Raw genomic sequence first — 23,787 nt, 5'->3', positions numbered from 1 at the left:
GTGGGCAGAGCCCATCCCTGGCCCTGCTGGAGCAGCACTGTGGGCACAGCGTGGTGCTGGCTCTGCCGTGCCCCAGTAGAACAGCCTGGGGCTCTGTGGGTGCGGGGGAGAGGCGAGGCCAGCCCTGGAGGAAGTGGTTTGTGAAGGAAATGAGATGTGAGCACTCAGCGCCTGCCTTATCGGTCTGGCCGCCTGCCAGCACTGCCGTGGGCGAGCCGGGCTGCTCCCAGGAGCCCGGGGCTGCCCAGGGCTGCGGTGTGCCAGCTGCTCTGGGCTCCTGCCCCAGCCACAGCTCACCACAGGCACCACAGAGCGCTGCAGGCCAGCAGCCACACCTCTGCCATGCTGGGAGTGGCCTCTCCTGTGCTGCTGGCCAAAATCAGCCCCCCAGGACACCCTTCAGAGCCCAGCCCTTGGCACAGCTGGCAGCACTGGCTGGCAAAGGTCCCTGCTCAGAACGAGCCCAGCCCTTCTTTTGTTCATTTTTATTAGTAAGGGATTGAAAACATAGTTAAATACATTTCTTTACTGATAATTTACAGCTGTTAGTGCAGCAGAAAGTGGGTGCTGTTAAGTCAGTAGCAGTAACCCAGGAGACACAGGCTCTCAGGCTTTGGCCAGCTCCCTGTAGGACAGACAGACAGAACCCAGGCTGTCCAGTCCAGCCCTTGCCCAGCCTCAGAGGATGCCAGGCTGCACCCAGCCCTCAGCTCCTGCAGGAACCAGGGCAGGAGATGGGGCTGGAGCCTTGGTTGGGTGCAGAAAGCAGTTGAGGAGGAGGGAAAGTAGAGCTGCAGGAGGGCAGGTCCAGCACTGGAGGCCTCTGTGAGCCATGGTGGCTTTGGGCAAGGTGTGTCCCCATTGCTGATGGTGACAGCAGTCAGTAAACCACCTCATACACTGTGGCCTTCTTGTCACCAGAGCCCGTCACGATGAATTTGTCGTTGACAGAGATGTCACAGCTCAGGACTGATGAAGACTCCTTAGACTGAGTGAGAGGGCAGGAGGTGAGAGCAGGGCTGCTGCCTGGAGCCACCACAATGCCCCTGCAAAGATTCTTGAGCCCACCTGGAAGATGCTGGCTCCATAGGGCGCCCTCCAGGCGTTGAGCAGGTTGTCCTTCCCCGTGCTCACAAACCACTTCCCTGGGACACGAGACAGAGTGGGTGTCAGCAGCTGGGACACCATTCAGGGGCTGAACCACAGGGATAAATCTGAGGCTATCCACAGCCCAGGCAGAAAAAAGGGCCCTTGCCTACCACAGGAGGCGAATTTGAGAGAGAGGACACAGCTCTCGTGGAGGTGCAGCTGGTACTTGTCGGGTTTGGTGACGTGCAGGATCTCCACGTTGCTGCTCTCCATGCCCACGGCCAGCCACTCTCCCATGGGGCAGTAGCCCAGGGAGAAGATCTGAGGGGACACACAGGCTCACAGGGTGCCCAGCAGCAGGTGCCAGCTGGCCCAGGGTGCTCCAGAGGGCTCCAGCCCTACCTGGGAGCTGAAGTCGTGCTGCTGCAGCTGCCGGCCCTCCCGCAGGTCCCAGCAGCGCACGGTGTTGTCCAGCCCCCCTGTCCACAGCTTGGTGCCATCGTTGGAGATGTCAATGCAGCTGGCACCGTCTGTGTGGCCTTGAAACTGCCTGGGAAAGAGGGGGATGGAGAGGGAGAGGGCACAGCTGGCAGGGCAGGCAGCACCTGCAGCACGGAGCGAGGGCAGGGCAGCAGTGAGGAGTGCAAGGACAGGCACTGTGCCACGGCCAGGCTCACACACAGGGACAGGCAGGGACATGCTGCAGGGGACAATGAGGGAATTGTCCTGGGCCGAGGAGTCCCCAGCAGTGCTGTCCTGCAGCCCCTGGCCCAAACTCACCTGACCAGGGTCTGGTTCTGCAGGTCCCACACCACGATGTTGCCGTCGCTGCAGCAGGAGAAGCAGACTTTGGCGTCGGGGCTGATGGCCAGGGCGTAGCAGGCGGGGGCAGAGGAGGTGAGCTCAGCCTTGATGCGGGGCGTGGGGGCTGCCAGGTCCCAGATGGACAGGGTGCTGGCCTCCCCCCCCACGATCAGGCTGCGCCCGTCGGGGAGCAGCTTGCAGGAGCGGATGTAGTTGTCACGGTTCTGCACAGGGGGCACGGGCAGCAGGGCAAGGCAAGGAGCACATGGTGAGCACACAGGGCCTGCCAGGAGACACTTCTCCTTCTCCCCCTGCAGCTGGGAAAGGCCCCTCTGTGCCCTGCACTGCAGCAGGGGCACATTCCCCTTGCCAGCCCCAGCCCAAAGGCATTGCTGCTCATCCTCCTCCTCCTCCTCCTCCTCACCAGGCAGTCGAGCTGAGCCACGGCCGTCTTGGTGCCCGGCTGCCCCACGTCCCAGACCTTGACGCAGCCCTTGCCCCCGGTGTAGACGTGTCTGGTGGAGTTGCTGATGGTGACAGCACAGACCACCTCGCCGTGGCTCAGCGTGTGCAGCTGCCGCGCGTGCCGGGGGATGCTGGAGCCCAGCAGGGCGTCGGGGGGGAAAGGCACCGGCTGCATCTGCCCGTCTGCACTGACGTGGAAGGAGTAGGCACTGCAAGGGAGGAGAGCAGTGAGGAACAGAGCAGGATCCTGCGTGGGCAGGTGCCATGCAGGTCTAACACAGGCAGCATGGTCTGGAGGCTGAGGGCATGGAAGGAGAAGGCACTGGAAGGGAGCAGAGCAGTGAGAAACAGATTAGTGAGGAACAGAGCAGTGAGAAATAAAACAGGATCGTGCATGGGCAGGTGCCACACAGGTCTAACACAGGCAGGATGGTCTGGAGGCAGAGGGCATGGAAGGAGAAGGTACTAGATGGGAGCAGAGCAGTGAGAAGCAGAGCAAAGGGAAGCAGAGCAGAATCCTGTGTAGACAGGGGCTGGTGCCATGTGGTTCCAACAGGCACCATGGGCACGTGGCACAAACAGCAGCATGTTTTGGAGTCAGAGGGCATGGAAGGAGAAGGCATTGGAAGGGAGCAGAGCAGGATCCTGCATGAACAGGTGCCACACAGGTCCAAAAGAGGCAGCACAGTCTGGAGGCAGAGGACATGGAAGGAGAAGGCACTGGAAGAAAGCAGAATGGTGAGAAACAGCAGAATCCTGAGTGGGCAGGTGCCATGCAGGTCCAACACAGGCAGCACAGTTTGGGGGCATAGCCATGAGCAGATGCCAGCTGGGCACACAACAACCACAGCCCAGCTTTCCTCCAGGCTCTGCTCCCTGCTGCCCCCAGCTTGTCCACAGAGCCCAAATTCACCCCCAGAAGCCACCACATCCCCTCCTCCCCCAGCACAGCCCCCATCCAGCCCAGTTTGGAGTCAGAGCCATGGAAGGAGAAGGCACTAGAAGGGAGCAGAAGAGAGGCCTGAACAAGCCCTGTGTGATGCCAAGGGCAGGAGGTGACCTCTCTGTTAGCCACACTCAAGGCAAGGTGGAATGTGCCCAAGGCAATGTGGAAGGTGCCAAAGCCAAAAGGTGGAGAGTGCCCAAGCCAAAAGGTGGAAGGTGCCCATTATGCCCTGGCTAATTAAAGGTTTAATTACCCAGCTCCAGCTGCCAGGAATGAAATGGCAGAGCTGGATTCAGGATTGGAGAGCAGGTCCCCCTCAGGTGAGCCCTTGGGAGGGAGATGCTCCCAGCTCCCACCTCAGCCCCTTGTCCCCACCCTCCCTGCAGCCACTTACGCTTTCCCTCCAGGGACGGTGGGGAGTGAAGAGGAGAGGGTGGAGGCCCTCAGGTGAGGGTGAGACTCAAATGCCACCTGCACAAAACAAAGGGCACATGAGGAGCAGAGCACAGGACACCAAAGCTGTGCTCTGGCCTTTCCCTGCACACCCTGGGACCAGCCTGGCTCTGTGCAAGCCTCCTCCTCACACAGAGTGACAAAGACCAAAATGTGTTCCCACAAACACCAGTGGAAGGAGCAGAGACTTCTCTCAAGATTCCACCAGCCCCACATCCCACTAACATGTGCAAGGGAGCCTTTCCTATGGCTGCAAGCCCAGATGGTGCCCAGGGCACGGGCAGCAGAGCCAGCACACCCAGACCCCTCCTCAGTGACTCACCAGGGGTGAGCGGCCGTGGAGCAGCGTGCTGCTGGCCTGGGGCACTGCCAGCTGGGTGCCCATGCAGGGGCTGGGGCTGGCGTGGGGCACCATGGCCAGGGAGGACGTGAAGGGGCTGGAGGAGCTCAGGGGGCTGCAGAGAGCTGCACGAGGAGAGAGCCACGGCTTGGCCCTGGTGGCACCCAGGGGAGAGGGGGGGACACCTGGTGACTGCACAGACACCCCCTCCGACCCCACAGGCAAGCCCTGGAGCAGCCAGCTTGTGCAGCCCCACCAAAATGACAACTGAGCAGAGAAAAAGAGATTAAACCCCTGCTGTACCCCAACCACCATACGAGCCCAGCAGGTGTGTGGAAATGGCAGAGGGGCTCCTCTTGGCCATGGTTCATAGCTCTGATCTTGTGGAGCAAAATGGCCCTGCCAGCTCTGCTGGTGGCAGACAGGGCCTGAATCCTCCATCCCATCCCACCAGAGCAGAGCAGAGCAGAGCAGGCCCTGTGCTGTCCTGGACACTCAGTGACCCCCCTGGACACACTGAAACGCCCAGTGCTGTCCTGGACACTCAGTGACACTCCTGGACACTCAGTGACACACCTTGTGCTCTCCTGGACACTCAGTGACCCCCCTGGACACACTGAAACCCCCAATGCTGTCCTGGACACTCAGTGACACTCCTGGACACTCAGTGACACACCTTGTGCTCTCCTGGACACTCAGTGACCCCCCTGGACACACTGAAACCCCCAGTGCTGTCCTGGACACTCAGTGACACTCCTGGACACTCAGTGACACCCCCATGCTACCCCTGACATTCAGTGACAACCCCTGTGCTCTCTTGGACACTGACACCTCTGGACACCCAGTGACCCCCCCCATGCCGTCCCTGTCACTCAGTGACCCCCCTGGACACTCAGTGACCCCCCTGGACACCCAGTGACCCCCCCATGCTGTCCCTGTCACTCAGTGACCCCCCTGGACACTCAGTGACCCCCCTGTCACTCAGTGACCCCCCCATGCTGTCCCTGTCACTCAGTGACCCCCCTGGACACTCAGTGACCCCCCTGTCACTCAGTGACCCCCCCATGCTGTCCCTGTCACTCAGTGACCCCCCTGTCACCCAGTGACCCCCCCTGCTGTCCCTGTCACTCACTGGCGCTGTCGGTGCCCGGTGCCCTGCCCGGGGGTGGCCGGAGCACGGTGGCCGAGCTGGGTCCGGGCCCTGGCGTGAGGGAGCCACGGGCTGGTGAGGAAGAGGAGGGCTTGGAGGTGGCAGCGCTGGCCACTGAGCGGGTCTGTGCAGCAGAGGGAAGAAGAGCAGCTTCAGCTGTGGGAGCAGAGCCTGGGCCAGGATCTTGCACACCTTGGAGGGGAGAAGGAGCTCCTGGATGGAGCTGGACAAGGATTGGCCATCCAGGTCCCCTCTCCTTTGCCCCTCACGTGTCCCTGCTCTCCCCACAGCTGCAAATGCCCCATCCAAGCTTTGAATCACCCCAAACTGCCCCAACCCTGCACTGGGCACATCTGCTGCCCCCTCAAGCAAATTTCCCCTGGCACCAAGAGGATGCCTGGCATGAACTGGCCTCTCCAATCCCCACAGCTATTTCATTCCTTGCCTTTTTTTTTTTTTCTTTTTTTTTTTCTTTTTTTTTTTTTTTTCCCTGCCTGCCTCTCCTATTTCTTCTGCTTTTTTTTCTGTCTGGGGATTTTGTCGACACCAGCAAAGGAGAGGGAAAAAAAAAAAAAAATTAATAACAGAGAAAAGCTCCGTGCTGTGCTGGCAGATTGCTCAGGGCGCTTTGTCTGCTCTAATCCGATTGTGCTGGGGAGCTGCTGCTCGCTGCTGCCCACAGCCCCCAGCTGGCTCCTGACCCCAGATGGGGGGACAGATCACTCGGTCCCTGCGGTGGCTGGGAGGCCAAGGAGTGGCAGAAACATCATCCCTCCCTCCCCCTTGCCACATGCTGATGTTTCAATCTGAGCGCTGGACTGGTGCTTGGCAAGGAAAAAGGGAAAAAAAAAAAAAAAAAAAAAACCAAAAAACCACAGAAGCAGCAAAAAAAAAAAAAAAAAAAAAAAAAAAAAAAAGGAGGAAAAATCAATTGCTGTGAGCAGCTCTGGGGAATCCTGCAGGCAGATGGGTGGAGAGCACTGCAGAGCTGTGCTGTGCCCAGCAGTGCTCGCCCTGCCCCGAGGGCACGGATCTGTCCGCAATGGGCACAAACCCAGCATTCCTATCCGGCTGTTTTTGGCATTCCAGACTGGCCAGAATGAGAAATTCCCACCCCAGCCCCGGGGCTGCTCACCGGGCTCTGCTCCCGGTGCTCCCCGCTGGAACCCCCGACGGACGCGGGGCTCGGGGGGCGGCTCCGGGGGCTGCCGGGCTCCGAGGGCGGCTCCTGGGGGGAGAACAGCGCTGTGGGAAGCAGGAACACCCCCGGGTAGGAGGGCAGGGTCCCTGGGGAGCCACCACCACCCCATCAGTGCCCTCGGTCTGATGAGGAGCATCCGCGCTGCGTTCTGCTCCCCTGGATGAGAAACGGCCTCGGTTTTGCTCTTTGGATAAAATGAGAGGTGACAGCAGCTTCAGAGGACACTGGTGGCCAGGGATGCTTTCACAAGGAGGGATGGGGATCAGCACACACGAGGAGCTGAGACAGGGCTGCCATTTCAGAGGCAAGGCCACCCCTCAGCTCTTGCACTGCCGTTCAACCAGGTCTGTGACATTTTATCAGCACAATGAGCAGATTTCATAAGCCTCATTTGCTGCAGAAATTCCTCCTGATCTTCCTTTCAGGGCTTGCATTTCCTTAGGAAGTGGCACAAAAAGACCTCATATCTTTCTCTCCCCTCTGTCTTCTGAAAAGGGAATAAGCACATCCCCAAAAACATCTTTTCTACCAAGAACAGTGGTGGTGGCTGGGATCAAGATCAAGGTGTGCCTCAGTCAGGAAAGGCTGTACCAGAAGCAGAATGTGGCAGTTCCATGGCAGAAGACTGGAATTCAGTGAGGTGAGTTAAAGCTGAGGCTGCTCAAGGGCCAGGCAGGGCAGGAAGGGGCTCAAGGCCTGGGGCTGGCAGTGCCAGGGTGTGCCATGAGGCTCCTGCCACCTCCACCCACAGGAGCTGCCAGCAGTGAGCCCAGCTCCATGGAGCTCTCATCCCAGCTTATCAGCCTCCCCATATGGGATGCTGCAGCAAAGGGGCTGACGGGGGACTGTGAAGCAGAGCCAAGCCTGTGGCTGGCAAAGCTGAGCCCTGGCTGGCACAGCCCTCCCAGAGCAGTGGGAGTGGAATCAGTCTTGGCTGGCACAACGCACTGGAGCAGGGCTGGCACGTGTTCTGGCTGGCCACAACGAGCTGCAGCCTAAAGAACCCCAAAGCTGGGCAACCAGAGCCCTAAACCCAATCCCTGCAGCTAGAGGAGGATGCCTTGGCAGGCTCTAAGGACTCACCTCATCCACCACCAGGTTGTCATCACTCTTGTCCCCATCGCTGTCCTGTGAGGAGGGAGAAACCCAGGAGGGCTCAGTCAGCACAGGGAGATGCTGGAGCAGGCTCTGTGTTCTGCCCCAGAGTGACCCATTTTCTCCTGTACATCACTCCCAGGACCCATTTTCTCCTGTACATCCCTCCCTGGACCAACACCAGCCAGTTCTGCTGGCAGTGACCCAGCCCAGGGCTGAGGGGCCTCCCTGGGGCTCCCCGTTTGCTTTGTTCTTGCTCCCAGCACAGCAGCCCTGAGCAGCAGGGTGGGCACAGGGCTGCCCAGCCCCCTCCCCAGCCCTTGGGGCACTCACAGAATGCCCAGGCAGCTCCTTCTCCTCCCTCTTCCTCTTCAGCCCTGTGCGCTCCTCGTCGGGCAGGCTCTCGGCAGGGGAAGATGAAACGCTCTGAGGGAGAGGGTAAAAAGGTGAGAGAGCCACTGTGAGGGCAGGCAGCCACCCCTCAGCTCTCAGTGGGGCCAGACCCTGCTCCACTACCACCTCCATCCTGTAAAAGCATCCCCCAGGCTGCTGGGAAGGAGCCCAGAACCCCAAGCTGAGTGAGGGAGACCCAGCCCTGCAGAGACAACAAGCAGAAAATTCCCACTGGAGCTGTGTTGGCTTCACCTCAACCCTGCCAGGAGGTTTTGGAAGCAGAATGGGGCTGAGCAGGAAGAAGAGCCCTCCCCCAGGTGCTGCTGGCAGCTGCAGGGGTGTCACACGTGCCCTGGCATCCCCACACTGGTGACAATGCAGCCAGAGGTGACAGAGATGCCCCATGGCAGGGCTCCCTGCAGCTGACTGCTCCTGGGTGTGCCTGGGCACTGATGGCATCACAAACGCCTCCTCTCCTTCCTCCTCTCCTTCAGATCGATGCCTGCAATTCCCCAGCAGAGATCATTAACCCTTCCTTCCCCTGCCTGGAGCATGGATTGTGCAGAGCTGCTGTGGAGCTTGGGAAGGGACTCTCAGAATCACAGCTCTGGGACTGGGGGGATCCTAAAAGGATCCTCCTAAAAGGGAGGGGGCAGCCAAGGACTGCAGAGGGGCTGAGAGCTCTGAGCCCTGCTCAGAATGATTCCTAAACTGGAAACTCCTTGAAAAGGACAGAGCTGGTTATTTTGGGAGCAGCCCTTGATCTTTAGCTCCTTGCATCAGCAAAGACTGAATTGAGGTGGCCCAGAAGCTGCAGTTACAAAACCCTGATGCAAACACAGCCCACCCAGGCCAGCAAAGCTCACCCAGCAGCCCCATCCCTTCCCAGGAGCCAGTGGCCAGCTTGGAGCACACTGGAGATGCCACCAGGGCCAGCTGAGGCCACTGGCCTGCCACAACTTACCCTGCTTGGGGTCAGCTCTGGATGCAGGCAGCAGCAGGGAGAACATCCCAGGTCCATGTCAGAGCAGAGGGGAGGACAGGGAGAGGTTGTTAATGCCAAGCCTGTGCCACTCATACCCAGGCAGGAAGGACAGAGGGGCACAGCAGGGCAAATCAGGAAACAACAGGACAGATGTTTAGAAAACAAATAAACAAAAAAAAAATCACAACTGATTTCCCAATTTGCCCACCTGAAATGTGGATTTTGTGCTGTCTGAAGGGAGGTCAGCACTTTGGTGCTCCTCAGGGAAGCAGGGGAATCTCTACCCACCCACCTCCTTCCAAGAGCTCTGAAATCCCTTCCCCAGACATGAAAACAGATCCAAAGGCCCCAGGAGGGGAGAGCTGGCCAGCTGAGATCCCCTGAATCACACCCATCCCATTTCCTTAGGAAGCCATGCCTAAAAGCCCTGCTTGGAAACTCTCTGAGGCTCTTTGGACATGAACAGCAAAGCAAGTCCACTTCCCTGAGCCCAGGGAAGGAGTGCCAGGCATTTACTGCAAATCCAAGCCCAGGGAACACATTTACTGCAAACCCAGGCACAGGGCTGTGGGCTGGCCTTCAGCAACCTTCCCTGGCTGATTTTTGCTCCTAAAGATCCACCAGCATTTAGAGAGAATGAGTCCAGGTCTCTGCTGGCAAGGAGAGGCAGGCAGGGATGGGAAGCTGAGGGATTCCTGTAGGCACTGCTCCAAGGCCATGGTCTGGAGTGGGACCAGATGCCTGCCATCAACCCTGTGCACCCCTGGCTCAGCTTGACTCACACCAGCTCTATGGCAGAGCACTGAGGATTAACCCCAGACAGATGGAGCATTTCAGTCTTTTCCTTTTTTTTTTTTTTTTTAATAAGGAATGGCCCTCACCACAGCCAGACACCCAGGCTGAGAGAAGTTCTGGCTGCCTGGGCTCTGAGGGTTAAGCAGGCTCAGCACAGCACAGCCTGCTTTTATTCTCTCTCTCTCTCTCTCTCTGGACTTTGTTTTCCTCCTTTGTGGAAGCCATCCTTAAAGAAACACGGGCAGGATTTGAGCTGCAGACAGCTGTGTGCAGAGGGAGGGGGGGCAGAGCTGCCACCAACAGCTTCCTGCTGCTCTTTTCACCACCTTGAAATCCTGCAGGCCAAGCCAGACCATGAGAACCTGCAGCAAACCCCACCCATGCCTGGCTTTGCTGCTGCTCTGGGGTCCTGACCCAAGTGCATTTCAGTCAGCACCTTCCCCAGGGGAGTGTGCAGGGAAATGTGCAGGGAAATATCACTCCTGCTAAATCTGGCTGCCTGTTCCCAGCCCACAGAGCCTCTCTCCTTGTCCCAGCCTCCTCTCAGCACAACCACTGTGCTCTGAAAAGCTGATTTGAGTTCAGAGCAGCTCCTCCTTTGTGCAACAGGCCAGGAGGAGAGCTGGGCACAGTTACTCATTTGGCCCAGGCCTGCCAGTAGCATTCAGAGCACTGATTTAATGATGATTAAATATTGATGATGTTTGGAAGGCACTCGCTGATCCTGACAGGAGGAGGCACCCATCTGGACTAGGAATTAGTGTAATTTACAGGGCACAGCACACCCAATGAGGCTCTGCTCTCTGAATTCCTTGCCCCAGGCTTGTGGCTGTCACAGTTTCTACCAAGGGCTTGCAACAGAATTTTCCTTAAAAGTCTCATCTTTAAGTATCAGATCTTGGTGTAAAAAGAGAGGATTTCTTTGTGGTGGGGATCTCATGCACTGGAAATACCCAGGGGATCAGGGAGAGCTGTGTGTGGGCACAAACACTTGCCCAGGGCTGCACACACAGCATCACTGCAGAGCAGCCACAAACACAGCCAGCCTCCTGGGGCTGCAGGCATTCCATTCCCTGAATTTGCCATCCCCGGGGGGGATGCAGCAGCCAGGAGCCTCGGCAAAGAGGCAAAACAGCATCCCAGCCTTTCAAGGGTTAACCCAGCTGTGCTTCTTCCCCTTACCTCTGCTCTCCCCATGCTGGGCCACTCTGTGCTCCTTGGCCAGCTGAACCTGAGCCATCAGCGCCCCGGAGAGGGCCAGGAGCCCCGAGCTGGCCGTGCTCAGGCTGGGGGGCTGCGTGCTGGAGGGGCGGGGGACCAGCGGGAGGGGGGCTGCGTGCTGGGAGAGCTGCTGGAGCTGCTGCTGCTGAAAGAGAAAGAGCAAACGCTCCTGGATGTGGATGTGGAGGAGGCAGCCACGGCCCGGCCCTCCCCTCCCCTCCCTGCAGGGTGCAAAGCTCATGGGGTGAGACAGGGATGGGAATGGGGAGGGGGCAGCAGAGCTCTGGGGGCTGCTCAGGCTGGGTCAGAGCCCTGCCCCTTCCCCCGGGGCTGTCTGGGCTCTGCAGGCTCAGCACAGCCTCTTTTATTCTCCCTCTGGACTTTTGTTTTGCTCCCGTTCCCCTTCCACCCTTGAGTCTCTCCCTGCAGAACGACCCCAGGCCATGGCTGTGCCACAGGGCACCCAACACCTTCAGGACACTGTGGATAATCCCTTCTCCTCAGTGGGTGTATTAAAATAGTAAAAACCCTCAAAACAGTAAAAAATGGCTGTTTCAAAATAGTAAAAACCCTTAAAAAGTAAAAACGGGTGTACTAAAATAGTGAAAACCCTTAAATAATAAAAAATGGGTGTGTCAAAATAGTAAAAACCCTTAAATAGTAAAAAATGGGTGTGTCAAAATAGTAAAACCCCTAAAATAGTAAATAATGGGTGTGTCACCTAGTAAAAACCCTTAAATAGTAAAAAATGGGTGTATCAAAATAGTGAAAACCCCTAAATAGTAAAAAATGGGCGTATTAAAATAGTAAAAATCCTTAAATAGTAAAAAATGGGTGTGTCAAATAGTAAAAACCCTTAAACAATAAAAAATGGGTGTGTCAAATAGTAAAAATCCTTAAATAGTAAATAATGGGTGTGTCAAAATAGTAAAAGCCCTTAAATAGTAAAAAATGGGTGTGTCAAAATAGTGAAAACCCTTAAACAATAAAAAATGGGTGTGTCAAATAGTAAAAATCCTTAAATAGTAAATAATGGGTGTGTCAAAATAGTAAAAGCCCTTAAATAGTAAAAAATGGGTGTGTCAAAATAGTAAAACCCCTTAAAAAGTAAAAATGGGTGTACTAAAATAGTGAAAACCCTTAAATATTAAAAAATGGGTGTGTCAAAATAGTAAAACCCCTAAAATAGTAAATAATGAGTGTGTCACCTAGTAAAAACCCTTAAATAGTAAAAAATGGGTGTGTCAAAATAGTAAAACCCCTAAAATAGTAAATAATGGGTGTGTCACCTAGTAAAAACCCTTAAATAGTAAAAAATAAGTGTACTAAAATAGTAAAAACCCTTAAATAGTAAAAAATGGGCGTGTCAAATAGTAAAAACCCTTAAATAATAAAAAGTTGGTGCATCAAAATAATAAAAACCATTAAATGGTACAAATGGGTGTATCAAAATAGTATAAACCCTTAAAAAGTAAAAAACGGAAAACGGGTGTATCAAAATAGTAAAAACCCTTAAATAGTAAATAATGGGTGTATCAAACTAGTAAAAAAATGGGTGCATTAAAAGAGTAAAAATTTCCCCCATCACTGCAAGTCCCAAAGCCCAGGCAGGGAGGAGTTTTTGCCCCCAGGCAGGGCAGGCAGTGCAACTCACCCCGACGATGCTGTTGAGCTCGCCCATGGTCACCTGCTTGGCCCGTTCCACTGCCTGCAGGACCTGCTGCTGGTGCTGGGCAGAAGAAGAGCACAGCGTGGTCACACCCTGCTCCTGCCCCAGGGAGCTCCACACTGCCCCACCCTCCCCTGCACAGCCCCTTCTCCCTCCCCTCCAGCCCAGGCTTGAAGTTTTCCTCCCCAAAACCTCCCGTGGTTCAGGCAGGAGTTGGGTCTGGCTTCTTGGGAAGGGGCAAATCAATCTGCTGAATCCTCCTTACCTCCTGTGTCAGGAAGGGAATGATCTGGGCACAAATGGCACTCAGCCTCTTGACGATCTCTGCCTGAAGGAGGACAGCAGGAATCAGCAGCTATCACCATGGATGGAGGGCTCTGATCCCCATCCTGTCCCCCCCTCCTGCAAACACAAGCTCTGCAGAGGATGAAACTCTCCCCCACCCAGGGAAATTCTCCTGCTGCCTCTGCATCCCTGTGGGATTTCCCAAACTGCTGCCAGGCACAGGGGAGGGAGCCCAGGCCTCAATCCCTGCGTGGCCCCAGGCCAAGGCAAGCTCCAAGCTGTCAGTCCCTGCAGCCCAGCTGCCTTTGCTCAGCCCAAACCCATCCTGGCTTTGCGGGCAGGGACAGAGGGGAGCCGAGCCACAGGAGCTGGCAGGGAGCCCTCCCTGTGCCTTCCCTTCCCAAACATCCAGCTCCAAGCCAGGCAGAGCAAGCAGGATGCAGAGCTGCACAGATTCAGCCCTCTTGGAACGGCACCAGTAAATCCCTCACGGCTCTCTGGTTGTGCCTGCCCTGGTCTGGAGCAGGACTCCACTCCCAGCCTCACCAAACCCTGGGGCAGCTCCCTCTGCTCCTTCAGAGGCACAAAACACCCCCAGAGCTGCCCCTGCCCACGGGGGAATGCAGAAAACCCGGTGCATCCTCCGAGGAGAGGCTCTGTGGTCGCAGACAAACCCACAGCAGGGCAAGCAGCACTTCTGAGGAAAGGGGCTGTGACTTCCAGCCCGGCCTCTCCAAGAGAAAACCCCCACATTTCCTGGGGAGAAACTGTAAATGCAGCCCGAGGCTGGCTGCTCTGAAGGGTTTTATCAGCTCAGGTTTCTGACAATCCCCGCCGGTGCTTGCAGAGGTCAAAGCAGGCTGGGAGCCAAGGGAGAACAAAGGGAACATTTCCCTGCCGTGCCCCAGAGCCAGCAGCACCCTGTGCTCACTCGCAGCTCCCACTGTGCCCACAGATCCTGAGAGCCCCTCCTGCCCAGGCTCCCCCTCCTCAACCCCTTGGCCACCACCTCTCATGGGCAGAACCCCCATCCCCACCCTGGCTTTGGCCACCCCTGGCTCAAATTCCCACTGGATTTTGGGGTGTGTAAGGGTGGCAGGAATGTGGTCCCCAGCAGGCTCCCTGCTAACAAAAGGAGCAAACTCGGAGGGGCTGAGCCAGCTGGAGGGATATGGCAGTTGACTTGCCACTTTGTCAGGCATTGGTCCAAACTAATTTCCCTGGCAGAGAGCCCATGATGACTAGATTGATAAATCTGAAGAGGGAAAGCAAATTAAGGCTGGAACAAAAGGGGAACCAGGGAAGGGTGAAAACACTCCTCTGGCTTTGGGAAAGGAAAAGGGGATTAAGGAAAAAAAAAAAAAAAAAAAAAAAAAGAAAAGAAAGACAATCCATTTGCCTCTGGGCTCTAGCTCCTGCTGTTTCCTCCACGTCCCTCCTTCAAGTGGGGCCCCAGGGAAGCACTGCAGGGAGGCACCAGGGCTCACAGCAGGGCTCTGAGTGCTTCTCTTTGGGACGGGGAACTCAATAACACATCCTGACAACTGCTGCATCCCTCTGCAAGGCAGCCCCTGTGTCACTCAGAGCCATTAGAGCTACAGGGCTCAAGGGAGATCATTTTCCAACAAAGTCTCCAAGCTCAGCCTCTAGCCACCCTCCCTCCCAGCCCCCCTGCACTTACCTGCTTGTGCATTTCAATGTTGAGGCCGTAGGACATCTCGTAGTACTGAGAGGAAAAGCAAAAAGCACAGCACAGCCTGGTTAGGAGCTGTCCAGAGCAGCTGGCCCAGGACCAGCCCGGGGTTTGGCTGCCTGCAGCCCTGAGGAATGGCTGGGACACTGTGCCAGGAGCCTGGGATAAGGCAGGGAGCAGGCACAGGCTGTTTATTTACACCTGCAATTTGTGTAAGCCAGGGGAAACCAGTTCTGCTGCCCCCCCAGATCCTCTCCTGGCTCTTGGAATCTGTTCCAGGATTCACTCACCATGACTCTGACCCCAATCCCCACACCTGGGCAGAAAAGGACACCAGAGGATCTGCTGTCCTCCAGCAAAACCTGTTCCAAAGGCAGGAAAGCACTTCTGGAAATCCCTGTGAGCCTCAGGGATGTGGGGAGGGATCCCAGCTGAGGGGTGAGAGGAACATGCCCTGCAATATCAACACCCAGCCTCACAGGCAGGGCTGTGCTCACCCCTGGGATATTCTTTGCCCAAATTCACATCTTTTTGCCTCTTGGATGGTGCCACTTGGGTCCCCCCTTTCCCCAGAGGGGCCAGTAAGGTCAGGTGATGAAGGAGAAGGAGCTGCTGTGCTGTCCCCCCATCCTCTTCCTCCCAGCAGCTCCTGGCAGGCTCTGAGTGATGGTCAGTCTGTCTGGGGCCTTTTAACCCTTCATTGGCAAGTGCTCCTTCCCCTTCCACCCAAACCACGAGCTCTGGAACATCAGTTCTTAAATATCCACCCCTTGGGAGAAAGAGAGGGAAGAGCTGGGAGCTCTCTTACAAGGCCAGATAGAGGAAGGTTAAAAAAAAAAAAAAAAAAAAAAAAGAGAAACAAAACCTATGGCAGGATTCCCGGGCTCAAGCAGCACTGAGCACCAAGAGAAATGGTGATTAACTCCTTCCTGCCCCACATCTCCCCAGCCTCAAGGTGAGCACTGGGCAGGGCTGAGAGGAGCCCCAGCAGCCAGATGTGTGTGAGGGCAGCAGAAGTGGGGACAGCCCTTCAGGGGACACGGCAGGGGGACAGCTCACCATGACATAATGCCTCTGCATCTCTGTCTTCTCGCTCACCAGCTTCTCACACTCCAGCTTCAGGCTGCAAAGAGGAGCCAGGGCTTCCATTCATGGACCTGCAGCAGCTCCTGCCCCATGCCTGGGGCAAGCCCAGCACATCTCCTGCCTGTCCCTGCGTGCTGCAGGGGTGTCACACACCCACCCTGCCCGGGGCACCTGCAGGGCTGTCACACACCTGTAGCACCCACCCAGAGCTCTGTGCCCTCCTGCCCCTACACCCAGAGGAAATTTGGCTGATCATCCCCTTGGGACCCCCACTCAAGACTGGGCTTCCCCAGCTCTCACTTTCACGCTGTCCCCCAGCCCAAACCCCTCTCTCACCTTGCTCCTTCTGCACAGACGAGGCTCTGTCCCCACCATCCACCCCTCCAGAGCCTGCTCCCAAATCTGATCCTTTTAGGACTCAAGGTTGGGTGCCACCAGCAGAGCAGCAGCTCTGGGGAGCGCCTGGCCCCAAAGCTGCTCCTGTGACAACTCTGATGGCTTCACTCCGTCCTTAAAGAGCAGATTATGGCCCTGAAGGAGCTCTCCACCTCCTTCTTCCCCCGTTATCCCACCGCACTCAGCCCAGCCCATCCCGGTCCCACCGGCCCTGGTCCCACCTGTGGTACTGCGCCTGCAGGAACTGAAACTCCTCCTTGATTCGCTCGCAGATTTCCAGCACCGAGAACTTGAAGGGCTGCCCGGGCTGTAGAGGAGAGACAGCCCGGCTGTGGAGGCTGCGGCTCGGCCCCGCGGCCCGGCCCGGCCCCGCCGCCCCCGCGGCACTTACCGGGTGCCGTCCCTGAGGGAACATCCTGAGGGCTCCCGGCCCCGCCGCTCCCGGGGCGCTGCTGCCGCTGCCGCTCCCCCGGGGCTGCCGGGGCTCGGCGGGGAGCCGGGGTTTGGCCGAGCGGCGCTCCCGGGGTCTCGTTCCGGGGCCGGGGCGGGGCTGAGGCGGCCCCGGTGCGGGGGGGGAGCGGCCGCTCGGCCCCGCGCGCCCCGGCCGCCCGCGCCCGCTTAAGGAGGCGCGTTCCCGCGGGGCTCGGGACACCGGAGCTCCCGCGCCCGCCGAGGCGCCGAGCGACCGCGGCAATGCTGGAGATCGAGGGGAGCTCGGGGAAGGCGCCGGCTCTGGAGATGCCGCTGCTGGTCCCGAACGGAGCCGCTCGGGAGGTGCCCGCCTGCACTGCCGCCCCAGGCCGGGGCTCACCGGGCGCTGCCCCCGGACCCGCCACGCTCGTGTCCCCCAACGCGGTGCGGAGCTTCCCCCGTCCCCAGAGCAGCTCGGTCCCCGGGGAGTGACGCCGGGCGCTGCCACCGCCCCCGACGCTGCGAGCGGAGGTGGCACCGGCCACCGGCGGGGCAGCGCCCGGAGGCGGACATCACAAACAAGTGCAGCCGGACAGTGCCTGCCGGGCCGGGGACCGCAGGACAGCGGGCTCCGGTGTACAGTGGGGCCGGGGTCCCTAGGGACCAGCCCTCAATGTGCCCGGGGCAGCCCCACCGGGAGGAGCGGGCACGGCGGGGCTGCCCCATCCCGTCCCCTCCGCCCGCTCCACCTTAACCGGCCCGCAGCCCGCAGCGGCGGCGCTCGCACCGGCCATTGGCTGCCGCTGCGGGAGCGCCAGCCAATAGCCCTGCGCGGTTCCCACATGGGCTCGTGACGCAAGAAAGCATATCCACCAATGAGAAGCGAGCGGGCGGCCAGAGCCCCCAAAGAGGCGCCGCGGGGCACGCTGGGAGTTGTAGTCAGCCCTTGGCTACGCCCTCACGGCGGCGGCGCCCCGGGCCGGTCCGTGCGGTCCCTGCCGCCGCCGCGGGCCCGGGGAGCGGCTCGGACCGGCTCTGCTGCGGGGGCCCGGCCCAGCACTGAGAGCAGGCGGGGCTCCGACCGCGGGCGGCGCTGGCAGGCGGACTGCGCGGCCCACGAGGCCTTGCGGCTGCCGCCAGCTGCCACTCAAAGTAACGTGGGGCGGCTGAGGCGGGCGGACGCGGAGCCGCCGGGTTCGGGCTCCGCGGGGCTGCTCCGCCCCGGGAACCCACCGAGAGCCCCTTCCCGGTCCCCAGAGACCCCTCCGGCCGCGGCTGCCGTGAAGTGACCGCGCTCGGGGTCGGTAAAAGCGAGTGAGGAGCAACCTTTAAATATTGCAGGACCCAGCTGTACCTGGGCGCTGCGCGAGGTTAAATATTTAATGCCTCACATTTCAGCCTGATATTTTATTCATTGTGTTATTTACGTGCTGCATGGTGGCAGGGACAAGGTGCTGGGCACTGGAGGCTCTCCTTGTTTTTGCCCTCATGGCATCCATCCATCCATCCATCCATCCATCCATCCATCCATCCATCCATCCATCCATCCATCCATCCATCCATCCATCCATCCATCCATCCATCCATCCATCCATCCATCCATCCATCCCAGCCGTTTTTCCCCTTTACCTTTCCCTGGCCACAGGTGTTCACTGACTCAGTGATGGACACCAACTTAAAACCCTCCAAAACTCTCCTTTCTATTCAGTCACATAGATATTTTCTGTATTTACATCATATATCTGCATATTTTAATCCAAATGTAAAGTTTTAAAGGTGTCCCCTCTCCCTCTGTTGCCTTATTGGGAGAGTTGGGGTTTTTTTTTTAAAGTGTATTTTCAAAGGCTGGAAACATTTCAGATCGTGTTTCAAGGGGAAGGATAGACTGGAGGGAGATGTTTTGCAGCGTTTTTCAAAACTCCTTTCTGAAAATCGCCAGTTTTCCTTGGGCAATCTCTGTGCTCCTGCCTCGGGAGAGTGACACAGGTAAAGCTGGTGGAGTGACGGGTGTCACACGCGTCCTGATCAGCCTCCAGCAGAGATTGACACGAGCCCTGGAGCAGCACAGCCTGTAACCCAGAGATTAATTTGTGTTTGGATGGCAGAAAACAGCGGCGCTTAACCCTTGGCACGCCCAGCAGCGAGAGGAGATGGTCCTGCTGCTGTCCCGGGTGTGGGGAATGTGAAAAACGCCCGGGAAATTTAAAAAATTTGAAAAGTTTAATAGTAATAAAATTGTTATTAAAATAGTAATACAGTTAAAGTAATAATAATGTGGACATTTTGGATTAGGACAATATGAGATAATAAAATTTAAGAGTTATGGATGTCCAGGTACCTTTTTCTGGGCAGCACAAGCCCGAAAAAGGACACAGTTAACAGAGGATTAACCCTTAAAAGGAATAACCTGTTGCATATTCATACAGCTCATACATGATGCATAAATTCCATTCAAACACAGGATTCTGTCTGGTCATCGCCGACTTCTTCCTCTGAATCCTAACAGCGCCTTCCAGGTGGGAAGAAGTTCATTTCTCCTGATAATGGGGCAATAAATTCTTTTTCTCTGAACGATTTCAGTGTCCTGTGGCTGCTATTTCCCTGCAAGTATCCTCCATAGCACCGTTTCTATTTTAACATTTTTTTAATAACCCAAAACTATATTTACCACACTACTTAAGAGAATTAATACATCATCACTTTTTAACACAACACAACATAATATCCATTTGAATATTCGCAAAAAGCCAATCATAAAGCACACATTTTTTCACAGGGACCGTGCTGGGCAGTGGGCACAGCCCAGAGATTGCTGTCACCACTGCAGGATGCTCAGCCACAGCTTGGGACTGGTGGTGGCAGAGCCTGGAAGAGCCCCAAGGGATGAAAGTGTTTGAAATCCATGCTGGGATCGAGAGGGAAATGCTCTGAACAGCAGCAGAGGAATCAAACCAGCACAGGGACACCCAGGAGCTCCATCTGAGGCTGGATCCCAGCAGGAGAAGCTGCTGCTGCTGGGGTTTCCTCAGGGATTTTGTGTTTCAGCTCTCCCTGAGTGCCAGCCTGGCACAGGGCAGCTGTGGGTGCTCCAGGGCAGAGCCCACCTCGCTCTGCAGAGACGCCAGGGGTGGCTGTGGCTCACAAACCATCCCATCCTCAGCTTGCCTGCTTGAATGAGCTCAGCACGGAGCGGTTCCTGGCACCCTCAGCCCGTGTGAATCTCCCAGGGCAGCTGGCACAGGCAGGGACCTCATCCTGGCTGGAGTCAGTCCTGGAATGAGCATGAGATGGGAAGGGGAGCTGAGGAAAGGATCTGGCAGCAAAGCAGCGAGATCTGAGCCAAAGCTGTGCTGGAAATTAATATTCTGCAGTTTCCTGAGCTCCCCTTCCAGGACCAAACTGCAGCTCCTCATCCCCGAATCCTCAGTGTCCATCCTCCAAAGCCACATATTTCTGAGCCCTTGGGGACAAGTGTGCCCTCCAGGTGTCCCTGGGTTCCAAACCAGCCAGATCTAAACCAAAGTGTACTGGAAATTAAGATTCCCCAGTTCTCCTGAGCTCCTTTTCCAGGACCAAACTGCAGCTCCTCATCCCCAAAATCCCAGTGTCCACTCTCCAAAGCCACATGTCCCTGAGCCCTTGGGGACAGGTGTCCCCTCCAGGTGTCCCTGGGTTCCAAACCAGTGAGATTTAAGACAAAGCTGCACTGGAAACCAAAATTCCCCAGTTTCCTGAGCTCCACCTCCAGGACCAAACTCGAGCTCCTTATCCCTAAAATCCCAGTGCTGGTGTCCAGCTGGTGGCTTCTCCAAAGCCACACACACATCTGTCCCTGACCCCTGGGGACAGATGTCCCCTTCAAGTGTCCCTGGGTTCAACACCAGTGAGATCTAAGCCAAAGCTGCACTTCCAGGACCAAACTGCAGCTCCTCATCCCCAAAATCCCAATGTCCACTCTCCAAAGCCACATGTCCCTGACCTCTGGGGACAGGTGTCCCCTCCAGGTGTCCCCTCCAGGTGTCCCCGGTTCCAGGGCCGCAGAGGAGCAGTGGGAGCCCTCAGAGCAGCCCAGCTCTGCTCTCTGCCTTCGATCTGATCCCTGTGCTGGCTGCTGTTTGCACTTACCAGCTCTGAGTGGTTTTTAATTATTGATGCCTCCTTTAGCTTTTATCTGGCGCTGCTGCTGCAGCCGGGAAGGGCTCGGCATTCCTGCATTAGCAGCAGCTGGGAAGGGAGCCCTGCTCCTCCTGCATTCCCTTGCCCTTGTTTCAGGCAGGGCTGAAAATGAGGAGGGTGGGAGGCACAGATTCTCCCTCCGGGGCTTCTGCCCTGCAGGAAGGACCCAAAAAAGGTGAAATCCAGTGAAAAATTCCCAGCTGCTCCCTGCATGGGGGAAGGAGGCTGGGTTTGAGCCTCCAGTGCCAGGCAGGTGGAAGGGAGGATGTCACAGATGTATTTTATGAAAAATCCTTTCATTAGGATCTTTCCTCTGAGAAGTTTCAGCTTCTCCACGTTTTGCTGCTTTGGAATGTGATTTGGAGAATTGTTTAACCAGCATGTGAAATTGTTTTTACTTGATGACCAATGACAGCCACCTGTGTCGAGGCTGTGAGCAGTCACAAGATTTTATAATAATTCTTTTCTTTTTAAGTCTTCTAATGAAGTATTTTCTTCTATTCTTTAGAGTAGTTTTAGTGTACCATTTTAATATAATATAATAAATATAATATAATAAATATAATATAATAGTATAGTATAGTATATAATAGTATATAATAGTATATAATAGAATAGTATATAATAGTATATAATAGAATAGTATATAATAGTATATATATATATAACCCCAACTTTATTAATTTACAACTATATGTATATAATAGTATATAATAGAATAGTATATAATAGTATATATATATATATATATAACACCAACTTTATTAACTTACAACTATATGTAAAAAGAAACACACACAGAACTCACAATGAAAACCTTCTAAAACATTCCTCCTCCCCCCCCACCAAATTTCTAACACATCACAGTAAGACAAAACCTTGGATTCTCAATTCAGTTACCACCCCTCAGATAACCAACTCTCCGTCCATCACCACCCTCCAGATAATCAATTCTCAGTTCATCAAGAAGAGAGGAGTCTCTCTTGTACTATAGGCTCCTAAAAAAATCACTTTTCTCTCTCTGTAACCCTCCTCACCTCAGTGCTGGGTGCTCCAGGACTCCCCCAGCACCCGATTCCTCCCCAGAGGAAGGAAATCTTCCCACTCCAAGTGGCCTAAGAGATAGCAGAGGGGAAGATGTTATCGGGGTGGAGCAGGCTCTGAAGCCAGAGGACAGCTCTAATTATCGAGAGCCAATTCCATTACAGCAATCTCAGCCCCAGGGCACCGCGGGCCGGATTTTCCAGAGGGGCCTGAGAGCCACAGAAGCAGTTTATCCTCAGTGCCCAGAGGAAAAATGAATTATGCACAGCAGAGCAGACCTGTGGCAGCCCCAGGGACCTTCCACATGTGTTACCAGAGCGCCTCGGGGGCACTTTGCTCCTTGCTTTTCTTCTGGAGAATCCCCGCTCCCTTTTCACCACCCACCACTTTTCACCTTGAGCTCCTTGGTTCTGGCTTTGCCCGAGCATCCTCCTGGCCCTGGTTCCTGCAGATTGAAGATGTGGCGCTGCCCTCACCTCTGCAGGGGTGTCCCAGAGCCACAAAGGCCACAGGAGCTGCCCCTAGAAGAGAAGGCAGAGGCAGAGCTGTGAATGTGAACCCTGCTCCCAGAGGAACCTCCAGGGATGGAGAGCAGCACATCCAACAGGGAAGGAATAATCTGGGATTTGCTGCACCTCCAGACACCTCCCACACCAGGAAAACTCAGTTCTCCCCTGCTGATTCTGAAGGGACAGGAGGCACAGGGAAGTGTTTTAAAGGCAACAAGAAAGCAACAGCAAGTCATGGTTTTAACCATATTTTAACAGCAAGTCTGTTTTAACCAGCCACAGGGACAGACCCATTCCACCAGCCCCTAGAAGGCAGAGCTGTGAATGTTAACCCTGCTCATCCTGGTTCCCAGAGAAACCTCCAGGGAGGGAAAGCAGCACATCCAACAGGGAAGGAATAATCTGGGATTTGCTAGCACCAGCAGACACCTCCCACACCAGGAAAACTCAGTTCTCCCCAGCTGATTCTGAAGGGACAGGTGACACAGGGAAGTATTTTAAAGTCATCCCAAAGGCAATAAGAAAGCAGCAAGTCATGGTTTTAACCAGCCACAGGGACTGCCCCATTCCATCAGCCCCTACAAGAGAAGGCAGAACTGTGAATGTTAACCCCAAACCCAGAGAATCCTCCAGGGAGGGAGAGCAGCACATCCAAGAGGAAAGGAATAATCTGGGATTTCCTAGCACCTCCAGACACCTCCCACACCAGGAAAAGTCAGTTGTCCCCAGCTGCTTCCCCCGTATGAAAGGACAGGAGACACAGGGAAGTATTTTAAAGCCATCCCAAAGGCAACAAGAAAGCAGCAGCAAGTCACTGTTTTAACCAACCTTCTTATTTCTTTATTTGAAAGGCACAGCTTGTACGTCCTTGATACAGCATTTTCAGTTCCTCTTATTATAGGTCAAGTGATTAAACACAAAAAGCAAAACAAGATCTTTCTAAAGAACTATATACAAACACCAGATTATTATTTATTTTATTTTTTTTTCTTTTTTTACCATTTTTGTTTTTTAAGAAGACACGCTAGCGCACGGAGATAAGAACAGAGAAAGCTGCTGTATCCTCTACACAGGGCAGGGGCACAGGGAGGGGGAGGCTGGGGAAGGCTCTTGGTCTGCCTGCCCCCTCTGCCCAGCCCACCTGGACCCCCCTCCAGCCCAGGGTGAAGCCCCTGGTTGAGAACAGGTACATGCAGAACAGCAAGGCTGTTATTAGGCCTGGTATTAGTGCAGGAGGGACGTGGGGGACACGAGACCAAGAGCACCTGGGGGAGGAAGAGGAGGAGGATGTTCTGGGCCAGGGATCCTAGCAGGGAGTTGTGCAGAACCGTTAGGATCAAGGGGCAATCTTTAAATACCGAGAGGGGGAGCAGCAGGTGGAGGGATGGGGCCACATGGCACCGAGGGACAGCCAGGGGGCAAAAGTGGCCCCAGAGCAGGCAGAGTCTGCTCTGTGAGGAGGAGGAGGAGGAGGGCCAGGGAAGGCAGGCTGGGCACAGGGACAGCACGATTGGCCACACGGGTAACGCTATGGCGCTTTGCATCGCTGTGCAGCAGCCGGGGGCGGCGCTGGGGACAGCC

General features: G+C 55.8%; 1 protein-coding gene across 1 annotated transcript; it reads right to left on the bottom strand.

Annotated features, from left to right (window-relative positions):
* Positions 1 to 470: 470 nt before the first annotated feature.
* TLE2 (TLE family member 2, transcriptional corepressor) lies at positions 471 to 16,549 on the bottom strand. The gene is made up of 20 exons (XM_058040752.1): positions 16,458 to 16,549; positions 16,288 to 16,373; positions 15,644 to 15,707; positions 14,573 to 14,617; positions 12,872 to 12,934; positions 12,592 to 12,666; positions 10,899 to 11,082; positions 8,901 to 8,917; positions 7,877 to 7,969; positions 7,532 to 7,576; positions 6,383 to 6,475; positions 5,230 to 5,371; positions 4,080 to 4,222; positions 3,699 to 3,775; positions 2,318 to 2,567; positions 1,870 to 2,117; positions 1,492 to 1,639; positions 1,260 to 1,410; positions 1,069 to 1,145; positions 471 to 988 (listed from the first exon to the last, which is right to left on the bottom strand). Exons 1-20 carry the CDS (start codon positions 16,479 to 16,481, stop codon positions 881 to 883), a joined length of 2,133 nt encoding a protein of 710 aa, XP_057896735.1. The 5' UTR covers positions 16,482 to 16,549; the 3' UTR covers positions 471 to 880.
* Positions 16,550 to 23,787: the final 7,238 nt, after the last annotated feature.

The sequence above is a fragment of the Melospiza georgiana genome, chromosome 26 (assembly GCF_028018845.1).
Source record: "Melospiza georgiana isolate bMelGeo1 chromosome 26, bMelGeo1.pri, whole genome shotgun sequence".
In the NCBI taxonomy this organism is placed as follows: domain Eukaryota; kingdom Metazoa; phylum Chordata; class Aves; order Passeriformes; family Passerellidae; genus Melospiza; species Melospiza georgiana.
This window is presented reverse-complemented; position numbering and strand designations above follow the sequence as displayed.